At 45.3% G+C, this 25,465-nt stretch overlaps 2 protein-coding genes across 4 annotated transcripts in view; one reads left to right on the top strand and one right to left on the bottom strand.

Moving 5' to 3' along the window:
* BRIP1 (BRCA1 interacting DNA helicase 1) overlaps nt 1-25,465 on the bottom strand; it is a 554,995-nt gene that overhangs the window by 311,330 nt on the left and 218,200 nt on the right. The window lies entirely within an intron of this gene.
* LOC143816164 (uncharacterized) overlaps nt 2,018-25,465 on the top strand; it is a 589,616-nt gene continuing 566,168 nt past the window's right edge. Inside the window, exons 1-2 of one of the 3 annotated variants that reach the window (XM_077296217.1) lie at nt 2,018-2,652; nt 9,523-12,261. In XM_077296217.1, the coding sequence (XP_077152332.1) occupies nt 9,745-11,673 (1,929 nt within the window). In that variant the 5' untranslated portion in view covers nt 2,018-2,652; nt 9,523-9,744 and the 3' untranslated portion in view covers nt 11,674-12,261. Of the gene's footprint in view, nt 2,653-9,504; nt 12,262-25,465 lie in introns of those variants that run through there. The other 2 variants (XM_077296216.1, XR_013223896.1) reach the window with 2 other exon arrangements.

Below are 25,465 nucleotides of genomic sequence, written 5' to 3'. Positions count from 1 at the left end.
TCCAAGGTCTCTTAGGGACAGGCAAGGGCAAGAGCAACCCGCTGGCACGAGAACAGCAAGGCTTAGCTCGAGCACAAGTCCCACAGGACTGTACAAATGACCGCACATCCCTAGACAAGGAAGGCCACCAAAAGGATCTGGCCACCAGATCTCTGGTGCCAAAAATTCCTGGGTGACCTGCCAACACCGAGGAATGAACCTCGGAAATGACTCTGCTGGTCCACTTATCAGGCACAAACAGTCTGTCAGGTGGACAAGAATCAGGCCTATCAGCCTGAAATCTCTGCAACACACGTCGCAGATCTGGAGAAATAGCTGACAAGATAATACCATCCTTAAGAATACCAACAGGTTCAGCGACTCCAGGAGCATCAGGCACAAAGCTCCTGGAAAGAGCATCGGCCTTCACATTTTTTGAACCTGGTAAATACGAGACAACAAAGTCAAAACGGGAGAAAAACAATGACCAGCGGGCCTGTCTAGGATTCAGGCGTTTAGCAGACTCGAGATACATCAGATTTTTGTGATCAGTCAAGACCACCACACGATGCTTAGCACCCTCGAGCCAATGACGCCACTCCTCAAATGCCCATTTCATGGCCAACAACTCCCGATTGCCCACATCATAATTTCGCTCCGCAGGCGAAAACTTCCTAGAGAAAAAGGCGCAAGGTCTCATAACAGAGCAACCAGGGCCTCTCTGCGACAAAACGGCCCCTGCTCCAATCTCTGAAGCATCCACCTCAACCTGAAAGGGAAGCGAGACATCAGGCTGGCACAAAACAGGCGCCGAAGTAAACCGACGTTTCAACTCCTGGAAAGCCTCCACGGCAGCAGGAGCCCAATTAACCACATCGGAGCCCTTCTTGGTCATATCCGTCAAAGGTTTCACAATGCTAGAAAAGTTAGCGATAAAACGACGGTAGAAGTTAGCGAAACCCAAGAACTTCTGAAGACTCTTAACTGACGAGGGCTGAGTCCAATCAAGAATAGTTCGGACCTTGACTGGGTCCATCTCCACAGCAGAAGGGGAAAAAATGAACCCCAAAAAGGGAACCTTCTGTACACCAAAAAGACACTTTGAGCCCTTGACAAACAAAGAATTTTCACGCAAAATTTTAAAGACCATCCTGACCTGCTCCACATGCGAGTCCCAATTATCAGAAAAAAACAGAATATCATCCAGATAAACGATCAAAAATTTATCCAGATAGTTCCGGAAAATGTCATGCATAAAGGACTGAAAAACTGAAGGGGCATTAGAGAGCCCAAAAGGCATCACCAAGTACTCAAAATGACCTTCGGGCGTATTGAATGCGGTTTTCCATTCATCCCCTTGCTTAATGCGCACAAGGTTGTACGCACCACGAAGGTCTATCTTGGTAAACCACTTGGCACCTTTAATCCGGGCAAACAAGTCAGACAACAGCGGCAAAGGATACTGAAATTTGACAGTGATCTTATTTAAAAGCCGATAGTCAATACAAGGCCTCAAAGATCCGTCCTTTTTAGCCACAAAAAAGAATCCCGCACCAAGAGGGGAAGAAGACGGACGGATGTGTCCTTTCTCCAGAGACTCCTTGATATATGAACGCATAGCGGTATGTTCAGGTATCGACAGATTAAACAGTCTTCCCTTAGGAAATTTACTGCCTGGAATCAAATCTATTGCACAGTCACATTCCCTATGAGGAGGCAATGCACTGGACCTGGACTCGCTAAAGACATCCTGATAATCAGACAAATACTCCGGAACTTCCGAAGGCGTAGAAGAAGCAATAGACACAGGCAGGGAATCCTCATGAATACCACGACAGCCCCAACTAGACACTGACATAGCCTTCCAGTCAAGGACTGGATTATGGGTCTGTAACCATGGCAGCCCCAAAACAACCAAATCATGCATTTTATGTAGAACGAGAAAACGTATCACCTCGCGGTGTTCAGGAGTCATGCACATGGTAACCTGTGTCCAATACTGCGGTTTATTTTCTGCTAATGGCGTAGCATTGTCAAGGTGAAAATGTATTTTCTTATATACCTTTATACTTTTATAAATCTTTATACTCTTTTTGTACTGTTATACTTTTATACTGTGAAACAATAAGTTTTTCCTATCTGCTAGCTAATGCAAATGTAATTGTATTTAAAGATGGCTGCCAGTGTTCATTGTTCATTTCAGTTTAGAACGTGAAGAGTTAAGTATTTCTCCTGAAAAGATAACTCAGGAATGTGAAGAAGAAGTAACCATCAGAGATGTCCTGACAAATCAGAGAGAGAGACTGGGCACTAGATGTATGCTGCTTAAACTCCGCCTAATGCATTCCTTTTCCTAAACAATAGTGTTGTGTATTCCAAAATAAACAGTTGCTGCTTGGTTCTTCACTGAGGTGAACACGAGAGCATCAACAAAGATTGAATCAGCTACGTGTCTGAGCCATTTCTTTTCCGGTACCAGATGTTCTGTGCTCACATCACAATTTGGAATGACTGGTGAATGAGGACCAATTGTCGTAATACGACCCCGACAATTTTGGCGCGACCAACGTGGGACGTGGCCAGCGATCCGAGACTCTCTGGACCCATGCCTGGATGTCTGTGGATGATACCCGTAGTGGCTGACCTCGAGGACTGATCACCCTCCAAAACACGGTAAGTGAGATCATATACACTGTATGTGTCACACTTGCTAGTGTCTCAGCCGTTATTGGTTTGTCTGTGGTCTCCTTGGGTCTGGAGAGTGACCGGTCGAGTGGTGAGATCGAATGTGATCCTGTGCCACGTTCTGAACCAGCAACTGAGACGTCGCATCCTGTGCGATCTCTGTACACCACACCTTCTCCATCGGTCATTGTACTCCATTCAACCATCCTACCCGTGACTATTGTCTAGTAGTGAAGTGGATTGTAAAATTGAGCCAGTTGTAGATTGTGGGGCAGCTTAGAGAAAAGGATAGGAGACGCAGCCTCTGTGATATTATGCTGACAGGTAAATAAGGCGTTCCGTGAGGGGACCACCTGTATTTTTGTGGAGGGGTCTCATTAGGAGGCTGCCTCCCAACGGTTGGAATATCGTGGCAGGATAGTCTGTAATCACTGTGTTCAGGTTAGGGACAGGAAACATTGAGCGTGAGGCTCTTTTCCTAGTACGTCGAACGTGAGGCTCCGTACTGTAGAACACCAGTGTTGAAGATCGCTGCCAGTGATTTTACTGCAGAAAATCACAGTATTCTGTGAGTCATGTTGCGTCTTTTAAAGAAGAAGAAATCTGTGCCCCACAAGTTAGATGAGGATGCTGTGGAAGTCAGGGCAATAGTTGAGTCACGGGAGGGCAAGAAAGCAGTCAAAAATGTTGAGAGATTGTATAAGCATGTAGGATTGCCCTCGTCAGGGAGACTACAGCCGGCTATGTGGAATAATCTCATAGAGAACAAACGAGGCATGTTGAAAGATAAAGGATTGTTAGAACAAGCACAAGCTCATCTGCGAGTAGCGCGAGGCTTGAAGAATGAAGGATGGAAAGAAGTCGATGGGGAGGGTGGATCAGATAATGCGGAGCCCGTGTTTGGTTATAAAATGCCTTTGAACTGTGATCTTACAGATTGTAAAATGGCCGCCGTGCCACAGATGATGAAAATGCAGTCCCAACCACCACCTTATAATGGCAAGGAGATGAGCTCTCCAGAAGCGTGGGTGTGTCCTGTTTGTGGCGTGCAGAATCCAACCTGGGTGGAAACCTGCCGTGTGTGTGGGGCGGGTCGTCCTCGGGGTTCCGCCCAGACAATGGAAGGAAGTGGGGCATGCCACACTTCCTCCAGCGGCCATCTTGGTGCACCCGGAACTTCCCCCGGAAGTGGGGCATGCCACGCCTCCACCGGCAGCCATCTTGGTGCACCTGGAATTCCTCCCCAGCCACTATGCCCACTGGTAACACTTTCCGGCGAGTACTATCAGGGACCACCACTTCCTGAGAAACCTTCAGCACCGACTGATGCTGCCTCCACCTCCAATGTTCCCGTATCCACTTTAGTCTCGGGGTCTAGTCTCCCAGTGCAACCCACTGTGATATTTGTAAACACTCCAGGTCAGGGTCCCTTTACCCTTGAAGCTCTGACCGGCAGTGCAGCTTTTCAGTCCGCAATGCGTATGAGACGCCATGTTATCGGAGATGATGAAGAATCAGAGGACCAGGACAACCAGGCCGCTACAAATCCCCCTGCCCTGCCAATGCTATTAGGTCCATTCGAATCCCCCCGGCCTGGAAGGAGCACACTACCTACCCCTCTCAACCAATCCTCTAAGTTGCCCCATGACCCCGAAATCTGGTTCCCCTGTCATTCACGTTATTACATCACACCTCAGGGCTCCCAGGTTCTCTTCACAGTGGGCTATGGGGACATACTTACCCACCAGGTGGGAGCCATAGTGAACCCAGCTAATTCTACCCTGTCACATAGAGGTGGTTTGGCCCAACAGATAGCTAAAAAGGGGGGCCCATCCATAGCCCAAGAGTGTCAGGCCTACCTTGCCAATTATGGCCCCTTGCATCCAGGAGATGCTATGACTACCCAGGGAGGGAATTTGCCCTGTGATATAGTGCTACATACTGCAGGCCCTATATACGACTACAGGACACCCGAACACTGCCGTACAATGTTGCAGACTGCCCTGCAGACAGTGGTCATCCTTGCAGGACGGCTAGGGAGAGATACACTTCCTCGTAGAACTTTGGCTGTACCATTGATATCTTCAGGACTCTTTGGATACCCACTGGGCCCCTGTATGAAGGAACATGTTGAAGTCATCAAGAATTGCCTCCAATCAACCCCAAATCTAGACTTACAAGAAGTCAGAATCGTCTGTTACCACGAGTCTGGATTAGAGGGCATCATGCCCTTGGTAGCTGAATACATGGTGCCACTGATGCATACGGGTATAAAGCCTCTGGATGAGATAACACCCACAGCACCCCCAACTGCCCCGGAGGGCGAGGTAGTGACACATGACGAAGAAGAAGAAGAACTGAAGCTGAAGTACAAACCCTTCACTCCGGTACAGATTGATGCTATTGTCAGCAAGTTATGTGACCCAGACAAATTTCCCATGCAGTATGTGAGGAGACTGGAGCAGATTAGGAGCATCTATGGGGCTACATGGTCAGATCTATCAGGTATTACATCTATCAGAGCCTCCGAATACTTTCTCCCCACCATCATGAAGGAATTGGACTCCACTAAAGCAGGACCTCTCAACAAGTTCAAGTCTGGAAAGGAGTTTATTGCTCAACTCACAAAGTGGGCCCAGGATCGTCTCTGTGACGAAGCAGGATCAATACAGGATATACGACAAGAATCTGGAGAAGCTGTGGAGAAATATGCTGCCAGACTAACTATGCAGTTTGAAGATTTGGGTTATTCAACTCATGTGAAGACGCAGGCAGCCTTGTTGGTCCGTGCTTTTATTGATGGTCTGGAAGATCCACTGAAGGATAAGGTCATGAAGCTTCGTCCCGAATTACCTGATGGTCCCCTAAAACAGGCCCTTACTGTTGTGAAGAGTTATCAGAAATTGCTTCAAAGGGAAGAAAAAGAAGCAGAAAAAGAAGCCGAGAAGGAAGCACAGAAGGACAAAGGCAAGAAGAAACTAGCCATGTATATGGCAGAGGTCTCAGAAGTACCTGTTATGGTGTATCAGGCTCAGGATCGGTACAGACACCCATCTACAGGACCAAGAAGGTCCCAAAGCCGACACTACAGGGACAGACCAGATCGTGATGACCAAGGGAGACCTCTATGTTGGGAGTGTGGCAGTCTTAATCATATGAGAAGTGATTGTCCCCACAGGAGACACCCTCAGAGACCTCTTCCTCCTCCACACTCATGAAGTTCAGGCCAACCGGTGCCCACTTATCCTGCCACCTGTACTTCTTCATCTTGCGGTACAGTGACTCTGGAAGTGGACAGCCAACCTCTCAAGTTCTTAGTGGACACTGGGGCGGCCACCTCTGTTATCTCTTCATCTCAGCTGCCTCCTACGATTTCCCTGTCTTCAGATTACCTCACGTGTATTGGAGTTGAAGGCCAACAAACCTCATCACCACTCACTGTTCCTGTCTCAGCTGGCCCTTTCTCTGGTGTCTTTGCCAAATTTCTGGTGTCTGAAACCTGCCCTGTCAACCTTCTAGGAGCTGACCTCCTTCAAAGGCTTCATGCTACCATCACCTTCGGTGATCAAGGGATGGAATTGCAGTTACAGGACCCTGCCTCACAACAAGGCGCTGAAGATCGTTGTGTCCTTAAAGCCTTCCCTCTGATGATGATGACTCTGCAAACGACACCATCCCCGGATTTGCCTAATGTACCTACCGGTCTGTGGTCAACTGGACCTGAAGATGTGGGTCTGCTCAAAGTGCCTCCAGTAAAAGTACACCTCAAACCTGGGCATCCGTACCCCAGACTACCTCAGTATCCACTTAAGGCTGCCCAAGAGCAAAGCCTTGGAGTTCAGATTACCTCCCTCCTGCGTTCTGGAGTGCTAATCAGATGTGTTTCACCCTGCAACACGCCCCTGTTTCCGGTAAAGAAAAAGACAGCTCCTGGAGACCCTCCGAGATACAGACTTGTACAGGACCTCAGAGCAGTCAATTCAGCCACCATCTTGGAAACTCCTGTGGTACCCAACCCAAATACCTTGCTTTCTCAAGTGCCTACTTCAGCAACACTCTTCACCGTTATTGACCTGGCTAATGCTTTCTTCAGTGTCCCGCTTCATGAAGACTCACAGTTCTTATTTGCCTTCACGTTTCAAGGATCTCAGCTAACCTGGACCAGGACACCTCAAGGTGCCCAGAACTCCCCTAACCAGTTCACACATGCTATGAAGATGACCCTGGATCCGTGGGTGTTACAGAATCTTCATGTCACGCTTCTCCAGTATGTTGATGACCTACTCCTCTGTGGAACTGAAGAGAATCTGTTTGCTGCTTCTGAGTCCTTACTCCTCTTCCTCCACTCTGCTAACTGCAAAGTCTCAAAGGCCAAGGTCCAGTGGTGCAAAGAGAAAGTTGTCTTCCTCGGCCACTGCATCTCTCAAGGTTCGAGACACCTCACCGAGGACAGAAAACATGCCATCGAGGACATCCCTTATCCGAAGACGTACTCTGCTATGCAGTCTTTCCTAGGACTCATTACCTACTGCAGACAGTGGATTCCAGATGCTTCAAGACTCATGCAACCCTTGTATGACTGTCTTAAAACTGGAGGACCAGATTGGGAACATGCTGAAAATCCGTATATCTATGCTCAGCAAAAGGACTGTTTTGAGACTCTCAAGGAAGCTGTTGTCAGTGCCCCTGCTCTGGGTCTCCCTGACTACACTCAGCCGTTCCACCTCTTTGTTTCAGAGTCTGAAGGATATGCCTCTGGTGTGCTAGCACAGAAACATGTTGATCGTTTCCGTCCTCTGGCCTACTACTCAGCCAGACTGGACCCTGTTGCTAGAACTGCTCCATCCTGTCTCAAGGCTGTACATGCGGCCCATGTTCTCCTGGACAAGTCGGCTGACATAGCCCTTGGTCATGACTTGGTCATTCAAGCTGGACATGATCTCTCTGCCGTCCTTCAACAAACATCTCCTAAGCATCTGACGAGCCAAAGACATCTCAGGCTTCAGTGCTCTCTACTTCTGCCTTCCAACATCACTTTCCAGAAATGTACTACTATCAACCCAGCCACTTTGCTTCCACATTCTAGGGGGGAGTTACCTGAATGGTATAAGGATTTACCAGACTGGAGATCACCTGGTGACCCACATGACTGTGTAAAAGCACTGGAACAAGAAATTTCTGCACCACAGAATGTGGTAACTCAGGAACTCCTCAACCCTGATTTGCAACTATGGACTGATGGATCTCGATTTGCAGACTCTTATGGCAAGTTCCACACTGGATATGCTGTCACCACTGACACAGAAGTCCTTCTGGCTGAAGCTCTACCACCTCACCTGTCAGCTCAGGAAGCCGAACTTGTGGCCCTACAACAAGCATGTTATCTAGCAGAAGGGAAAACGGCCAATGTCTACACTGACTCAAGATACGGCTATGGAATCTGTCACGATTTCGGATTCCTATGGAAATCCCGAGGGTTCATTACGGCTACAGGAACCCCTGTTAAACATGCACTAAGGATTAAAGCCCTGATGAAGGCACTAGAGCTCCCCGCACAGATTGCGGTGATCAAGGTCAAAGCTCATGGGAAAGTCAACTCGAAGGAAACTAGAGGAAACCATTTAGCAGATCAAGCTGCCAAAGCTGCTGCCATAAAGAATGTCTCAGCAAAGTGGGAAGAAGAAGAAACAGCACCAGAAAAACCCTGTTGGGAAGACACTGCTACACCCGTGATGCCTGTGCTTACCAGAGCACAAACAAAGGAACAAGCAACCAAGGAAGCTACCCAAGCCGAAGAAGAACGAGACTTTGAGAAGTCTGAAGCCCGAAGAAAGAAGAAGAAGAAGTTGATAGAAGACATGGAAATGGAATACCCTGCTACCGGATCTGGCTGGAAGCCAGCTCGACCACCTGAAGAAAGATTGTGGGAAGAACAAAAGTTGACCTCTAGAGAAGAAAAGAAACAGTGGGAAGCTGCAGGAGCCATTCATGGGAATCGTAGTTCTGCTGGACAATACGAATTTCCTAGACTCTATAAGGTGGATGGGAGACCCTGTCTACCCAAAAGAATGTATCCAGCCGTTGCAGCATGGGCTCATGGATCAACTCATCGAGGAAAGAACCAAGCACTAGCCTGTATTAAGAAGCTCTACTGGGCCCCAGGAATCTCTACCACTGTCACAGCTTACTCAAGAGCCTGCCCAGTCTGTGCCATCTGTAACCCAACAGCCACCGCCAAGGTTCCACTTCAGCATCTTGCCAAACCAGATTACCCTTGGCAGAGAATCCAGGTTGATCATATTCAAATGCCCAAGTCAGGAAAGTATGAGTACGTCCTAGTGGCTGTGGATATGTTCTCAGGATGGCCTGAAGCCTACCCAGTGACCAATATGACTGCCAAAACTACAGCTAAGAAGCTCATCACTGAAATTTCGTGCAGATTTGGAATACCCGAAGTTGTTGAATCAGATCAAGGCCCAGCCTTCACTGCCAATGTCTACGAGGAATTGTGGCACATGTTAGGGACAGATTTGGGTCTACACACCCCTTATCACCCCTCCAGTTCAGCCAAAGTTGAGAGAATGAACTCTACAATTAAGACACAGTTGCTTAAAATGAGCCAGGACCACCCACTCCCATGGCCAGATTTGCTCCCTGTGGTCTTATACCATATCAGACACACCCCACAGGGAAAACACGGCTTGACCCCCTTTGAGATTCTTTTCGGTGCTCCACCTAAAATAGGAGATATTAGGCCTCAAGAGTTGTCTGAGACAAATGATAAAGTTGTACAATTTGTGATTGCATTGTCTAAGGAACTGTCTAACACCCATTCTACAGTTTCTGCTTCTCTTCCAGAATCCACAGGTGACGTGGTCCATGACTTTGTGCCAGGAGACCTGGTGTATGTGAAAAAGTTTGTGCGCAGAGATTGTCTCCAGCCAAGATTTGAAGGACCTCATACAGTGATCCTGGTCACCCCCACTGCAGTAAAACTTGAAGGAAAGAGCACCTGGATTCACGCTTCACACTGTAAAAGAGACCGAACCAGTGTTTAGTCACAGTAGTGACTGAAGGGAAATGTTGCTGTTGTTTTTGACCTTGGGACTGGGGGCCATCCTCGCCCCTACCTTTTCGGCCTCTGTTGTAAATAAGAATTCTGGCCCCACTATTCTCTGGGTAAATCTGACAGCCCCGGTGAATATCTGGCGATTTGATTTCTGTGATGTAGTCAAGTGCCTTGACACTGAACGGATAGTAGAGGGAACTATCCAGTTTTATCTGTGTGTTACCAGACAATACAATGATAATTGTCACTATTGGACAGATGCTGCCTGGAGTACAGGGAAAGATTGGGGATATAAACCTAGCGAAGCCATGTTCCCTAAGGATAGAACGGGTAGGACTCTCCGTGAGAGAATGCATCTTACAGCCCTTCTGCAACCACTTAGGGGCTGTAAATGGGGTAAAAGTTGTCACCCCCTCCTCTTGAATCTTGAAAACGCCCAATCTGCTGATCTGCAGACGTTTGTATTAGGAAGGAATTACAATTATGTATTTAGTGCTGGACCCCATTCGTATTTAGGCCATATACAGCTCCAGGATATTAGCTCTAGACCAACCAAGGCTCCTGTTACCAGTACAGCTAAAACAGGCCCAGGTGAGCGTTTGCAAAAAGTAGTTAATGAAGTGATACCCATTCCAGGTCTCAGGTGGCAAGAGGTCTTCTCCATAGAAACACAAACAGCCCCAAGGAAAAACCTATGGTTAGAATGGGTAAGATACAATGTAAAAGTCCAGAACATCTCTGTAGGATGTATTGCTTGTGCTGCTGCGAATACACACCTATACACACATGCATTGCTTTTTCCTGATGATAATATCACTGTCTGTGTTATGAATCTGTTGAAAGGTTTGAAGCCCACTGATTGCCCAGACTATGTCCCATTAATTCATGAGAAACCCAAACTAAAGGTCCCAGGAGAAGTAACCGTATTAGCTGACAATTACACCTGCTATAATTCCCACGACACCACAGGTACACCAGTAGGGATCTTCGAGACAGGTTTCTGCAAAGAGAACAGTTCTTTAGATACTGACTTGCTAATCAAACATACACATTATATGTACGACATTTATTGGTTATGTGGGGATGGTAAGCTCCGTCCTAGGTTGCCTAATGCCTGGATAGGCCAATGCACCCTTGTTAAACTAGCCATGCAGTTCAAGATTCTACCTTGGGATCCAAAGATACCTGATGAACCTACCAGAAAGAGGAGAAGCCTTGATCAGCTCCACATGAGTTATGAAGAAGATCCACTAGTATATATTGATGCTATTGGAGTGCCAAGGGGGGTGCCTGACCAGTTTAAAGCCCAGAACCAGATCTATGCTGGCTTTGCTTCTATAATCCCACAGGTGCAGATTAATAAAAATGTTGAATGGATCAATTATATATATTACAGTGAACAAAGGTTTGTCAATTTTAGCCAAGATGCCTTTCAGGGTATAGTTGAAGAATTGGGCCCTAATACTAGAATGACTCTTCAAAACCGACTAGCCCTTGATATGATTTTAGCTGAGAAAGGAGGAGTTTGTGGGATGGTGGGAGAAGAATGCTGTACCTATATCCCTCAGAACACTGGAGTGAATGGAAAAACCATGATAGCCCTTAAAAAGATAACTGGGTTAGCAGCAGAATTGAAAACTAATGCTGGAGTAGACACATCTTTCTTTTCCGGCTGGTTGGGTGGGCTCAAGGGATTCCTTCAACAAGCCTGTCTGGTACTGATTGCTCTCCTTGTAATTGGATCAATAATTCTCTGTTGTGTTATTCCTTTGTACAAAAAGGTCATTGCCAAAGCAACTCCGACTGGCACCTTCCTCAATCAAGAAATAGACCCACCAGAGTACGATGGTACTGATCCAGGGGAGATCCCGAAGTACATTCCTCTCAAGAGAGTAGGCAAAACCCCCCATTCTCAGATGATGCTAAGAGATTTAGTTTAGGGACAGTGGGAGAACTCCATGTGAGGTTAGTGAAGGGTTCAGCTGCCTGGAGGCCTCTCGCTAGGGGAGAGTTTCTGAGGTGTCTGGATGAAGAAATCCACCTCCCCTTTTCCCATCACATGGACAGTCTCGAAAGATCCTTCTTTAAGGGAAAAACTTAGTGTTTAGGGGGGATTGTCAAGGTGAAAATGTATTTTCTTATATACCTTTATACTTTTATAAATCTTTATACTCTTTTTGTACTGTTATACTTTTATACTGTGAAACAATAAGTTTTTCCTATCTGCTAGCTAATGCAAATGTAATTGTATTTAAAGATGGCTGCCAGTGTTCATTGTTCATTTCAGTTTAGAACGTGAAGAGTTAAGTATTTCTCCTGAAAAGATAACTCAGGAATGTGAAGAAGAAGTAACCATCAGAGATGTCCTGACAAATCAGAGAGAGAGACTGGGCACTAGATGTATGCTGCTTAAACTCCGCCTAATGCATTCCTTTTCCTAAACAATAGTGTTGTGTATTCCAAAATAAACAGTTGCTGCTTGGTTCTTCACTGAGGTGAACACGAGAGCATCAACAAAGATTGAATCAGCTACGTGTCTGAGCCATTTCTTTTCCGGTACCAGATGTTCTGTGCTCACATCACAATTTGGAATGACTGGTGAATGAGGACCAATTGTCGTAATACGACCCCGACAGCATCAATACCCCTAAGAGGGATAGGATTTTCTAATGGTTCAAGAATAAAACCACAGCGCTTAGCAAATGAGAGATCCATAAGACTCAGGGCAGCACCTGAATCTACAAACGCCATGACAGGATAAGATGACAGTGAGCAAATCAAAGTTACAGACAGAATAAACTTAGGATGCAAATTACCAACGGTGACAGGACTAACAACCTTAGATATACGTTTAGAGCATGCTGAGATAACATGTGTAGAATCACCACAGTAGTAGCACAAGCCATTCCGGCGTCTATGAATTTTCCTCTCATTTCTAGTCAGGATTCTATCACATTGCATCAAATCAGGTGTCCGTTCAGACAACACCATGAGGGAATTTGCGGTTTTTCTATCACATTGCATCACATCAGGTGTCTGTTCAGACAACAACATGAGGGAATTTGCGGTTTTGCGCTCCCGCAACCGCCGGTCAATTTGAATAGCCAGGGACATGGTATCATTCAGACCTGTGGGAATGGGAAAACCCACCATAACATTCTTAATGGCCTCAGAAAGGCCATTTCTAAAATTAGCGGCCAGTGCACACTCGTTCCAATGTGTCAGCACGGACCATTTCCGAAATTTTTGGCAATACACCTCAGCCTCGTCCTGGCCCTGAGACATAGCCAGCAAGGCTTTCTCTGCCTGAATCTCAAGATTGGGTTCCTCATAAAGTAAACCGAGCGCCAGAAAAAACGCATCAATATCAGCCAATGCCGGATCTCCTGGCGCCAACGAAAAAGCCCAATCTTGAGGGTCACCCCGTAAGAATGAAATAACAATTTTTACTTGTTGAGCAGAGTCTCCAGACGAACAAGGTTTCAGGGACAAAAACAATTTACAATTATTCCTGAAATTCCTAAACTTAAATCGGTCTCCAGAAAACAGTTCAGGAATCGGAATCTTGGGTTCAGACCTAGGATTTCTGGTAACATAATCTTGTATACCCTGCACACGAGCGGCAAGCTGGTCCACACTTGTAATCAAGGTCTGGACATTCATGTCTGCAGCAAGCTTAAGCCACTCTGAGGTAAAGGGGAAAAGAAAAAAAAAAAAATGAGAGAGGGAAAAAAAACCTAAAAATTTTCTTTCTTATAATCCCACTTCTGCAATGCATTAAACATTTAATACTGGCCTGGCATACTGTTATGACCCCAGTGGACAGGGTCTCAGAGGAACGTGTAAGTCTGCGAGATTCAAAAATCCAGCTCATAGGGCTGTGGTAACTGGGTTGACCAAATAGCTACTCCTAACGCCAACACTAGAAGTAGCCGGGGATCATGCCTACGGTGATCGCTAGATGACTCGTGCCAGCCGGAGAATCTAACTACCCCTAGGAGAAGAAAACAAAGACCTCTCTTGCCTCCAGAGAAAGGGACCCCAAAGCAAGATACAAGCCCCCCACAAATAATAACGGTGAGGTAAGAGGAAATGACAAACACAGAAAAGAACCAGGTTCAGCAAAGAGAGGCCAGCTTACTAATAGCAGAATATAGCAAGATAACTTATCTGGTCAACAAAAACCCTATAAAAATCCACGCTGGAGATTCAAGAACCCCCGAACCGTCTAACGGTCCGGGGGGAGAACACCAGCCCCCTAGAGCTTCCAGCAAAGGTCAGGATACAGATTGGAACAAGCTGGACAAAAATACCAAACAAAACAAAAGCAAAAAGCAAGGAAGCAGACTTAGCTTGAAATACAGGAACCAGGATCATAGGACAAGAGCACAACAGATTAGCTCTGATTTCAACGATGCCAGGCATTGAACTGAAGGTCCAGGGAGCTTATATAGCAACGCCCCTGAACTAACGGCCCAGGTGAGGATATAGGAAAAGACAGAAGCTCCAGAGTCAAATCACTAATGACCACTAGAGGGAGCAAAAAGCAAAATCACAACAGTATCGGCCGATACCGGCAAAATATCGGATCTCGCCGATACCAATACCCGATACCAATGCATTTCAATGGGACGCAAAGTATCGGAATGGTTCCCAGGGTCTGAAGGAGAGGAAACTCTCCTTCAGGCCCTGGGATCCATATTCATGTGTAAAATAAAGAATTAAAATAAAAAATATGGATATACTCACCTCTCCGGCGGCCCCTGGACCTTACCGCCGTCACCGGGAGCCTCCGTTCCTAAGAATGAGCGCGTGAAGGGCCTTCGATGACGTCGCGGCTTGTGATTGGTCGCGTGAGCGGTCACATGAGCAAAAGTATCGGAACTCGGTATCGGAATTCCGATACCGCAAGTATCGGCCGATACCCGATACTTGCGGTATCGGAATGCTCAACACTAGTCACGAATGTGCGTAATCCTGCTGAGACATTTGTGGAATCTGGGAACAGAAGGTTGTAGCGGTTGGCAGATCACAGGTCCTATTTGGAGTTTGGTCTGTGTTTAATTTGCGATGCAAATTGATTTTCAATTGGTGTGGAAAGGGTTAAAAGTTCCTTTTTTGTCCTTCTGTGATTCCATATGGCTCTAATCTCAGATGCAGCTTGCTGCCTCTCCATTATATTATTTAAATTCACTCCTAGCTCTCTAATATGCTAGTTATAGGTTTTCTATGCTCACCTCCTTGGAAAAATTGCTCCAATCCCTAGAGAAGTTGTTACATTTTAAACTGTGGTGTTCCATTTGTTGTTTGAATTCTCCCTGATTGTTTACTTTAGTAGTAAGACTAGTGTCCAGCTGCCCTATTCACTCCTTGAGGGTATGTGCAAACGTCAGGATTTCTTGCAGAAATTTCCTGAAGAAAACCGGAAATTTTCTGCAAGAAATCCGCATTTTTTTTTTGCGTTTTTTCCCCGTTTTTTTCGAGTTTTTTTTTAGCATTTTGCAAGCGAAATTAGCTTGTAGAATGCTAAAGTTTACCAAGCGATCTGTAGCATCGCTTGGAAAACTGACTGACAGGTTGGTCACACTTGTCAAACATAGTGTTTGACAAGTGTGACCAACTTTTTACTATAGATGCTGCCTATGCAGCATCAATAGTAAAAGATAGAATGTTTAAAAATAATTAAAAAAATGGTTATACTCACCTGCAGACAGCCGATCTCCTCAGCGGCGTCCGTTCCTATAGATGGTGTGTGTGTGCAGGACCTTCGATGACGTCGCGGTCACGTGAGCGGTCACATGAGCGGTCATGCGACCAATCACAAGACCGCAACGTCATCACAGGTCCTTCACACACACCATCTATAGGAACGGAAGCAGCGCTGAGAGGCGGGAAGACTCCGGGGCCATCGAAGGTGAGTATATCACTATTTTTTATTTTAATTCTTTTTTTTTTTTTACCAATTATATGGTGCCAAGTCCGTGGAGGAGAGTCTCCTCTCCTCCACCCTGGGTACCAACCGCACATAATCTGCTTACTTCCCGCATGGTGTGAACAGCCCCATGCGGAAAGTAAGCAGATCAATGCATTCCTAGATGTGCGGAATCCCTGCAATTCCGCAAATTTAGTGAACATGTTGCTTTTTTTTCCGCGATGCGATTTTTTCGCGGAAAAAAATGCAACATTTGCACAAGAAATGCAGAATACACTGTAAATAATAGGAGGCATATGTAAGCGTATTTTTCGCGTTTTTATAGCGAAAAAAACGCGAAAAATACTGAACGTGTGCACATGGCCTTAGGGCTAGCTCAGGGCCAGACCAGAAAAGAAAACAGTCCCCTCAAATATGACCTTTAATAATAAAGTTGAAAACTCAAATAAACTCTTAAAAACATCTAAAATATTATAGGGTGTATAACCATATACGCATTATCTAGTAAAAGATATACTGGTCAAAAAATAACTATACAGCTCTGGCAAAAATTAAAGGGAACCTGTCACCCCCAAAATCGATGGTGAGGTAAGCTCAACGTCATCAGGGGCTTATCTACAGCATTTTGTAATGCTGTAGATAAGCCCCCGATGTTACCTAAAAGAGGAGAAAAAGAGGTTAGATTAAACTCACCCAGGGGCGGTCCCGCTGCGGTCCGGGTCCGATGGGTGTCTCAGGTCCGGTCCGGCGCCTCCCATCTTCATTCCATGACGTCCTCTTCTGGTCTTCACGCCGCGGTCGCGGTGCAGGCATACTTTGTCTGCCCTGTTGAGGGCAGAGCAAAGTACTGCAGTGCGCAGGCGCCAGGACAGTTTCTAAGCTTTCAAAATTTTTGCCAAATTTCCATTTTTTTCATAAATAAACACAAGTCATATTGAAGAAATTTTACCACTAACATGAAGTACAACATGTCACGAAAAAAACATTCTCAGAATCAGTGGGATCCGTTGAAGCATTCCAGAGCTATAACCTCATAAAGTGACAGTGGTCAGAAATGTAAAAATTGGCTTGGTCATTAAAGTACAAAATTCGCTCTGTCACTAAGGGGATATGCAAATTCTGCTTTTGGTAAATAGTCCACCCAGTCATCCTGTAGGTAAGAAATAAAACAGCACAGGTATTGTTCAACAGTTTTGTTAGTTCTTTCAGTCTGGCCAATGGATTGTGGGTAGAACGAAGTAGACAAATTAACAGTAACTCCTAAAGCTGTACAGAAGGTTTTCCAAAATTTTGATGAAAACGGAACACCTCTATCAGAGATTACATAGTCACGAATTCCATACAACCTAAATATGTCTTTGACCACTAATTCTGCGGTTTGTTCAGATGTAGGAATTCTTTTAGTTGGAATAAAATGAGCCATCTCTGTGAGCAGATCCACCACAACAAGGATAACAGTAATTTCTTGAGAGGGAGGTAGGTCCACAATAAAATCCATTGAGATTGATCACCAAGGACTGGATGGAACTGGAAAAGGTTGAAGGAGTCCTAAAGGTGAGGATCCTGGCGTCTTGTTCTATGCACTTGTTAAACAGGAGTAAACATATTTTCTCACATCCTTCCAAAAATTAGGCCACCAAAAACAAAGAAGCAGTTCTTGTGTTTTCATGACTCCAGGGTGTCCTACAAGTTTAGAATCATGGACAAGTTTGAGGACTTCAAGTCGAGCAGATCCGGGGACATATATTTGATGGTTCTGCATCCAAAACCTTTCCTTAAATGATCGACGTCTTTAGAAAGATGGTTAAGAAAGAAGTCAGTTTGGTATCCATCTTTAATCTTTGTTAAAAATTATTTGGTGTCCAGTATTCCCAAAACATTTTTTGGGGTTAGATCGGTAGGTGAGTGTTAGATTTCTCCTGAGGTTCAGTAAATATCCTGGACAGAGCATCAGACTTGCCGTTTCTTGAACCAGGCTGATAAGAAATTAAAAAATTAAACCTGAGAAAAATAAGGCCCAACGTGCTTGTCTTGCAGACAACCTCTTAGCTGTATGGATGAATTCTAAATTTTTGTGATCAGTAAGTCAGACAGTCACCGGATGATTGGCCCCTTCCAAAAGACATCACCATTCAGAGAAGGTGACTTTAATAGCTAAAAGTTCCTTATTTCCCATATCCTAATTCTTTTCTGCAATGACATGGTATGAGAAAGGAATTCACATAGATGAAGCTGCATCTTGTCCCCCAACTCATTGTGATAAAACGGCTCCCACCGAAGAGTCTGAAGCGTGTACTTCGACAAGAAAGGGCAGTTCAGGATTTTGATAAACTAGTAATGGGGCGGAAGTAAAGAGAGTCTTTAACCCCTTAATGACCGCCGATACGCCTTTTAACGGCGGCAGTTAAGGGTAGTTAAATCACAGCGCCGTTAATTAACGGCGCTGTGGAAAAAGTGAATAGTGCCCCCCAGAGTAGGATTTTCTCTGGGGTCTCGGTTACCGGTGGTAGCCGAGACCCCAGAGAACATGATTCGGGGTTTTTTACCGACCCCCGGTAATTAAGCGTTTACCGGAGGTCGCAAAAAAATAAAAATAAAAGTGATTTCCCATTTAATTTTTCTGTCCTCCGATGTGATCGCACATCAGAAGACAGAGAAATGGGGTCCCCGATCGCCCCCCGATACTCACTTGTCTCCCCAGATGCTGCTTGTGGCTCCCGATGGGCGCCGCCATCTTGTTCCGGCCAAAAAATGGCGGGTGCATGCGCAGTGCGCCCTCCGGCCGGCACCCGGAAAGTCTTTGATCTTTGATCGGTTTTTACAGACCCCTGTTTTGCGATCCCCGGTAATTAACTGTTTACCGGCGACCACAAAAAAAAAAAAAGCGATGTGTAATTCTCTGTCCTCTGATGTGATCGCACATCGGAGGACAGAGAAATAGGGGGATTCGGGGACCCTGTTATACTTACCGGTGTCCCTGGGTCCAACTGTGTCCCCTCCTGGCCGCCGGCTTCTTCATATGGTAAGAAAATGGCGGGCGCATGCGCAGTGCGCCCGCCATGATCTGCCGGCCGGCAGCTAGAGGAGTTGGGGCTAAATTTAGGGTTGGGGTTGGGGCTAAAGTTAGGGTTAGAGTTGGGGCTAAATTTAGGGTTAGGGCTAAAGTTAGGGTTAGGGTTGGGGCTAAACTTAGGGTTAGGGCTAAATTTAGGGTTAGGGTTGGGGCTTAATTTAGGGTTAGGGTTGGGGCTGAATTTAGGGGTAGGGTTGGGGCTAAAGTTAGGGCTAGGGTTAGGGTTGAGGCTAAAGTTAGGGCTAGGGTTAGGGTTGGGGCTAAATTTAGGGTTGGAGCTAAAGTTAGGGTTAGGGTTAAAGTTAGGGCTAGGGTTGGGGCTAAAGTTAGGACTAGGTTTGCAGCTAAAGTCAGGGTTAGAGTTGGGATTAGGGTTAGGATTAGGGTTGGCATTAGGGTTACGTTTGGGATTAGGGTTAGGTTTGGGATTAGGGTTAAGGTTAGGGTTGGGACTAGGGTTAGGGGTGTACTGGGATTAGGGTTAGGTTTGAGGTTAGGGTTGAGATTAGGATTAGGGGTGTGTTGGATTTAGGGTTCTGATTAGGGTTATGGTTGTTTTCGGGTTAGGGTTGTGATTATCGTTAAGGTTGTGATTAGGATTATGGATCGGGTTGGGATTAGGGGTGTGTTGGGTTTAGGGTTGGAGTTAGAATTGGGGGGTTTCCACTGTTTAGGTACATCAGGGGGTCTCTAAACGCCACAGCCAATTTTGCGCTCAAAAAGTCAAATGCTGCTCCCTCCCTTCTGAGCTCTGCCGTGCGCCCAAACAGTGGTTTACCCCCACATATGGGGCATCAGCGTACTCGGGATAAATTGGATAACAACTTTTGGGGTCCAATTTCTTTTGTTACCCTTGTGAAAATAAAAATTTGGGGGCTAAAAAAAATCTTTTTTGTGGAAATTTTTTATTTTTTTATTTTCACAACTCTGCATTATAAACTTCTGTGAAGCACTTGGGCATTCAAAGTTCTTACAACACATCTAGATAAGTTCCTTGGGGGGGTCTAGTTTCCAAAATGGGGTCACTTGTGGGGGGTTTCTACTGTTTAGGTACATCGGGGGCTCTGCAAACGCAACATAACGCCCGCAGACCATTCTATCAAAGTCTGCATTCCAAAACGGCGCTCGTTCTTTTCCGAGCTCTGCCGTGCACCCAAACAGTGGTCCCCCCCACACATGGGGTATCAGTGTACTCAGGACAAATTGGACAACAACTTTTGGGTCCAATTTCTCGTTACCCTTGTGAAAATAAAAACTCGGGGGCTAAAAAATCTTTTTTGTGGAAAAAAAAAAAAATTTTATTTTCACGACTCTGCTTAATAAACTTCTGTGAAGCACTTGGGCATTCAAAGTTCTCACCACACATCTAGATAAGTTCCTTGGGGGGTCTAGTTTCCAAAATGGGGTCACTTGTGGGGGGGTTTCTACTGTTTAGGTACATCAGGGGCTCTGCAAACGCAACATAACGCCCGCAGACCATTCTATCAAAGTATGCATTCCAAAACGGCCCTCCTTCCCTTCCGAGCTCTGCCATGCGCCCAAACAGTGGTTTCCCACCACATATGGGGTATCAGTCTACTCAGCATAAATTGCACAATACATTTTGGGGTCCAATTTCTCCTGTTACCCTTGTGAAAGTAAAAATTTGGGGGTGAAAAGATCAATTTTGTGGAAAAAATATGATTATTTTTATTTTCATGGCTCTACATTATAAACTTCTGTGAAGCAGTTGGGGGTTCATAGTGCTTACCACACATCTAGATAAGCTCTTTGGGGGGTCTAGTTTCCAAAACGGGGTCACTTGTTCGGGGTTTCTACTGTTTAGGCACATCAGGAGCTCTGCAAATGCAACATGACGCCCACAGACCATCCTATCAAAGTCTGCATTCCAAGCGGCGCTCCTTCCCTTCCAAGTCCCGATGGGTGCCCAAACAGTGCCTTCCCCACATATGGGGTATCAGCATACTCAGGACAAACTGAACAACAGATTTTGGGGTCCAATGTCTCCGGTTACCCTTGAGAACATAAAAAATTGCAGGCTAAAAAATCATTTGTGAGGAAAAAAAAAGGATTTTTTTATTTTCACGGCTCTACGTTATAAATTTCTGTGAAGCACTTGGGGGTTTAAAGTGCTCACCACACATCTAGACAAGTTCCTTAAGGGGTCTAGTTTCCAAAATGGGGTCAGTTGTGGGGGGTTTCTACTGTTTAGGCACATCAGGGGCTCTCCAAACGCGACATGGCGTCCAATCTCAATTCCAGCCAATTCTACATTGAAAAAGTAAAACGGCACTCCGTCTCTTTCAAGCTCTGCAGTGCGCCCAAACAGTGGTTTACCCCCACATATGGGGTATCGACGTACTCAGGAGAAATTGCACAACAACTTTTGTGGTCTAATTTCTCCTGCTACCCTTGAGAAAATAAAAATTTGGGGGCAAAAACATCGTTTTTGTAGAAAAAATTTGATTTTTTATTTTCAAGGCTCTACGTTATAAACTTCTGTGAAGCACCTGGGGGTTTAAAGTGCTCACCACACATCTAGTTAAGTTCCTTAAGGGGTCTAGTTTCCAAAATGGTGTCACTTGTGGGGGGTTTCCACTGTTTAGGCACATCAGGGGCTCTCCAAACACGACATGGTGTCCGATCTCAATTCCAGCCAATTCTACATTGAAAAAGTAAAACGGCACTCCTTCTCTTCCAAGCTCTGCGGTGCGCCCAAACAGTGGTTTACCCCCACAAATGGGGTATCGACATACTCAGGAGAAATTGCACAACAACTTTTGTGGTCTAATTTCTCCTGTTACCCTTGTGAAAATAAGAATTTGTGGGCGAAAAGATCATTTTTGTGTAAACAAATGCGATTTTTTATTTTCACGGCTCTACTTTATAAACTTCTGTGAAGCACTTGGGGGCTCAAAGTGCTCACCACACATCTAGATAAGTTCCTTAAGGGGTCTAGTTTCCAAAATGGTGTCACTTGTGGAGCGTTTCCACTGTTTAGGCACATCAGGGGCTCTCTAAACGTGACATGGCATCCGATCTCAATTCCAGCCAATTCTGCATTGAAAAAGTCAAACGGCACTCCTTCTCTTCCAAGCTCTGCGGTGCGCCCAAACAGTGGTTATACCCACACATATGGGGTATCGGCGTATTCAGGAGAAATTGCACAACAAAATTTATGGTAAAATTTCTGTTTTTACACTTGTGAAAATAAAAAAAATGGTTCTGAAGTAAAATGTTTGCAAAAAAAAGTTAAATGCTAATTTTCTCCTTCCACATGGTTTCAGTTCCTGTGAAGCACGTAAAGGGTTAATGAACTTCTTGAATGTGGTTTTGAGCACCTTGAGGGGTGCAGTTTTTAGAATGGTGTCACACTTGGTTATTTTCTATCATATAGACCCCTCAAAATTACTTCAAATGTGATGTGGTCGCAAAAAAAAAATGGTGTTGTAAAAATGAGAAATTGCTGGTCAACTTTTAACCCTTATAACTCCCTAACAAAAAAAAATTTTGTTTCCAAAATTGTGTTGATGTAAAGTAGACATGTGGGAAATGTTATTTATTAACTATTTTTTGTGACATATCTCTCTAATTTAAGGGCATAAAAATACAAAGTTTGAAAATTGCAAAATTAATTAAGTAATATCGCAGAAATGTTACCACCATCATGAAGTACAATATGTCACGAAAAAACAGTCTCAGAATCAGCAGGATCTGTTAAAGCGTTCCAGAGATATAACCTCATAAAGTGACAGTGGTCAGAATTGGGTTAATTTGCCAAAAGCCACCTTTGCCTCTGGGGACCAGGAAAACACTTTGGTTTTCTTCGTGAGCGAAATAATTGATAAAATAATTTTTTTTTACATTTTTAATGAATCTTCTGTAGAAATTTGCAAATCCTATAAGGCAGTGAACGGTCTTTTAGATTTATTGGGGTAGGCCAGTCAACTACCGCTCTGATATTACTGGAATCCATGCTCAGATCTTTTGGGGAGATTATATATCCCAGGAATGGAGTCCTGGTTTGTTCAAATTCACATTTTTTGAGCTGATTCTCCTGTATACATTTCAGAACTAAGTGGACATTCCTGTGATGTTCCTCCAAGGTATCTGAAAGTATAAGTATGTCATCAAGATAAACAACAACAAATCGATCCAAGAAATCTCGAAAAAGATCATTAATGAAGTGCCGAAAGGTGGCAGGGGCGTTGCTAAGGCTGAAAAGCATAACCTCCCGTGACGTCCCGGCTTGTGATTGGTCGCGTCGCCCATGTGGCCGCAACGCGACCAATCACAGCAAGCCGTGACGTAATTTTAGGTCCTTCAGGATTTTAAAATTACGTTCTGGCTTGTGATTGGTCGCGACGCGATGCGACCAATCAAAAGCCGTGACGTCACGGGAGGCAGGACAAGCGCGCATTTTAAAATGCGCGCGTGTCCAGCCTCCCGTGACGTCACGGCTTGTGATTGGTCGCGTCGCCCATGTGACCGCGACGCGACCAATCACAAGCCAGAACGTAATTTTAAAATCCTGAAGGACCTAAAATTACGTCACGGCTTGCTGTGATTGGTCACGTCGCGGCCACATGGGCGGCAAGCGACCAATCACAAGCCGGGACTTCAAGTAAGGAAGTAAACGCGCAAATTTTAAGCAAACAACGCTGCCGGTTCCCTCGCTGAGGTCCAGGCTGCGTCGGAGAGGTGAGTATAGCAATATTTTTTATTTTAATTCTTTATTTTACACATTAATATGGTTCCCAGGGCCTGAAGGAGAGTTTTCTCTCCTTCAGACCCTGGGAACCATCAGGAATACCGTCCGATACATGAGTCCCATTGACTTGTATTGGTATCGGTATCGGATTAGATCCGATACTTTGCCGGTATCGGCCGATACTTTCCGATACCGATACTTTCAAGTATCGGACGGTATCGCTCAACACTACTCGTGAGTAACAGGTCCAGATTAAAAAGGTGATCCATCCACAGTTTACATATCAAGTGGCATGGATTTAGTTATACTTGAAATGTTATTATCACGTGTAAATTGTAAGTCCATAAAAATTTCTCCTGATCCAGAATCTAACATGGCAGAGTATTGTATTTTTTGGTTTCCCAATTATGACCTGTATGGGAATGACAAAATGAGACGTTGGTGATTGCTCTTTGCCTCTTGGCCATAACTGGATCTGGCCATTCAAAAACATCTAAATCGCTTTCAGTTTTGGCATTTGTGAAAGCTATGGTCCTTTTATTAGGACAGTTGAAGGCAAAATGTCCAGTACCACCACAAAAGAGGCATACATTTTCTGTACGTCGCTTCTCCTTCTTTACTGCAGAGAGAGGTTTACAGATTACATTAATTTTCATAGGTTCAGTAACACTTTCCACTTCCTGTTGTTGTTTTAGAGTATGTGCGCACGTTGCGGATTTTGCTGCGGATCCGCAGCGTTTCTGCAGCTGCGGGTCCGCAGCAGTTTCCCATGAGTTTACAGTTCAATGTAAACCTATGGGAAACTGAAAACGCTGTGCACATGCTGCGGAAAAAAACGAGCGGAAACGCAGCGGTTTACAATCCGCAGCATGTCACTTCTTTGTGCGGAATCGTGGTGATTCTGCACACATAGGAATGCATTGATCCGCTTACTTCCTGCATGGGGCTGTGCCCACCATGCGGGAAGTAAGCGGATCATGTGCGGATGGTACCCGGGGTGGAGGAGAGGAGACTCTCCTCCAGGCCCTGGGAACCATATTTGTGTAAAAAAAAAAAAGAATTAAAATAAAAAATAATGATATACTCACCTTCTGATTGCCCCTAAAGTCCTCCCGCCTCTCAGCGCTGCACACGGCAGTCCGGTCGCAGGGTTGCTATGCGAGCAGGACCTGCGATGACGTCGCGGTCACATGACCGTGACGTCACGAAGGTCCTTCTCGCATAGCATCATTGGAACCGGACCGCCGCGTCGAAGGGTGAGTACAACCATTTTTTAAATTATTTTTAACATTACTATTGATGCCGCATATGCAGCATCAATAGTAAAACAAGTGCAGGAGTAAACCCGCAGCAGAAACCACAAGACAAACCGCGATAAATCTGCAGGGATAACCGCAGCGGTTTGGCCCTGCAGATCTATCAAATCCGCTGCGGGAGAACCCGTAGAGGACCCTTCCTACGTGTGCACATAGCCTTTAGGCTGACTGAGTACAGGAGTAGTTAGACGTGTTTCCAAATACTCGCAGTCTTTCCTTTCTTCGTTCAGTTAGTCTCTGATCAGTTCGGATGCACAGTTGAATAAAGTCCTCTAAATTATCAGGGGTCTCAACCCTTGCAAGTTCACCCTTAACTAGTTCTGATAATCCTTGTCTAAATTGATTCCTCTGGGCAGCTAAATTCCTTATGGTGTCTGCCACCCAGCGGCAGAATTGGGCAGTATATTCAGCTAGAGCGCCGCCCTTGATGTAGGTTATGCAATTTGGTTTCACTGTAGGACAACGATTTGGGCCATCAAACACTTCATCCATAGCAGTGAAGAAGGAAACAAAGTCTTTTAATAGGTCAGATTTAATTTCCACATAAAGTGAGGCTCATGCAAGAGCCTCATCTGTCAGGAGATTAATGATAAAAAGAACCTTTTTTCTATGACTGGTAAACAGCGAAGGTTGCATCTGGAAATAGATGCGATATTGATTAAGGAATCCACGATAATGATAAAGATCCCCACTGGTTTGC

This window comes from Ranitomeya variabilis, chromosome 3 (assembly GCF_051348905.1).
Source record: "Ranitomeya variabilis isolate aRanVar5 chromosome 3, aRanVar5.hap1, whole genome shotgun sequence".
NCBI classification, from domain to species: Eukaryota; Metazoa; Chordata; class Amphibia; order Anura; family Dendrobatidae; genus Ranitomeya; species Ranitomeya variabilis.
The sequence above is the reverse complement of the archived record's forward strand: the minus strand, read 5'-3'. Positions and strand labels throughout refer to the sequence as shown.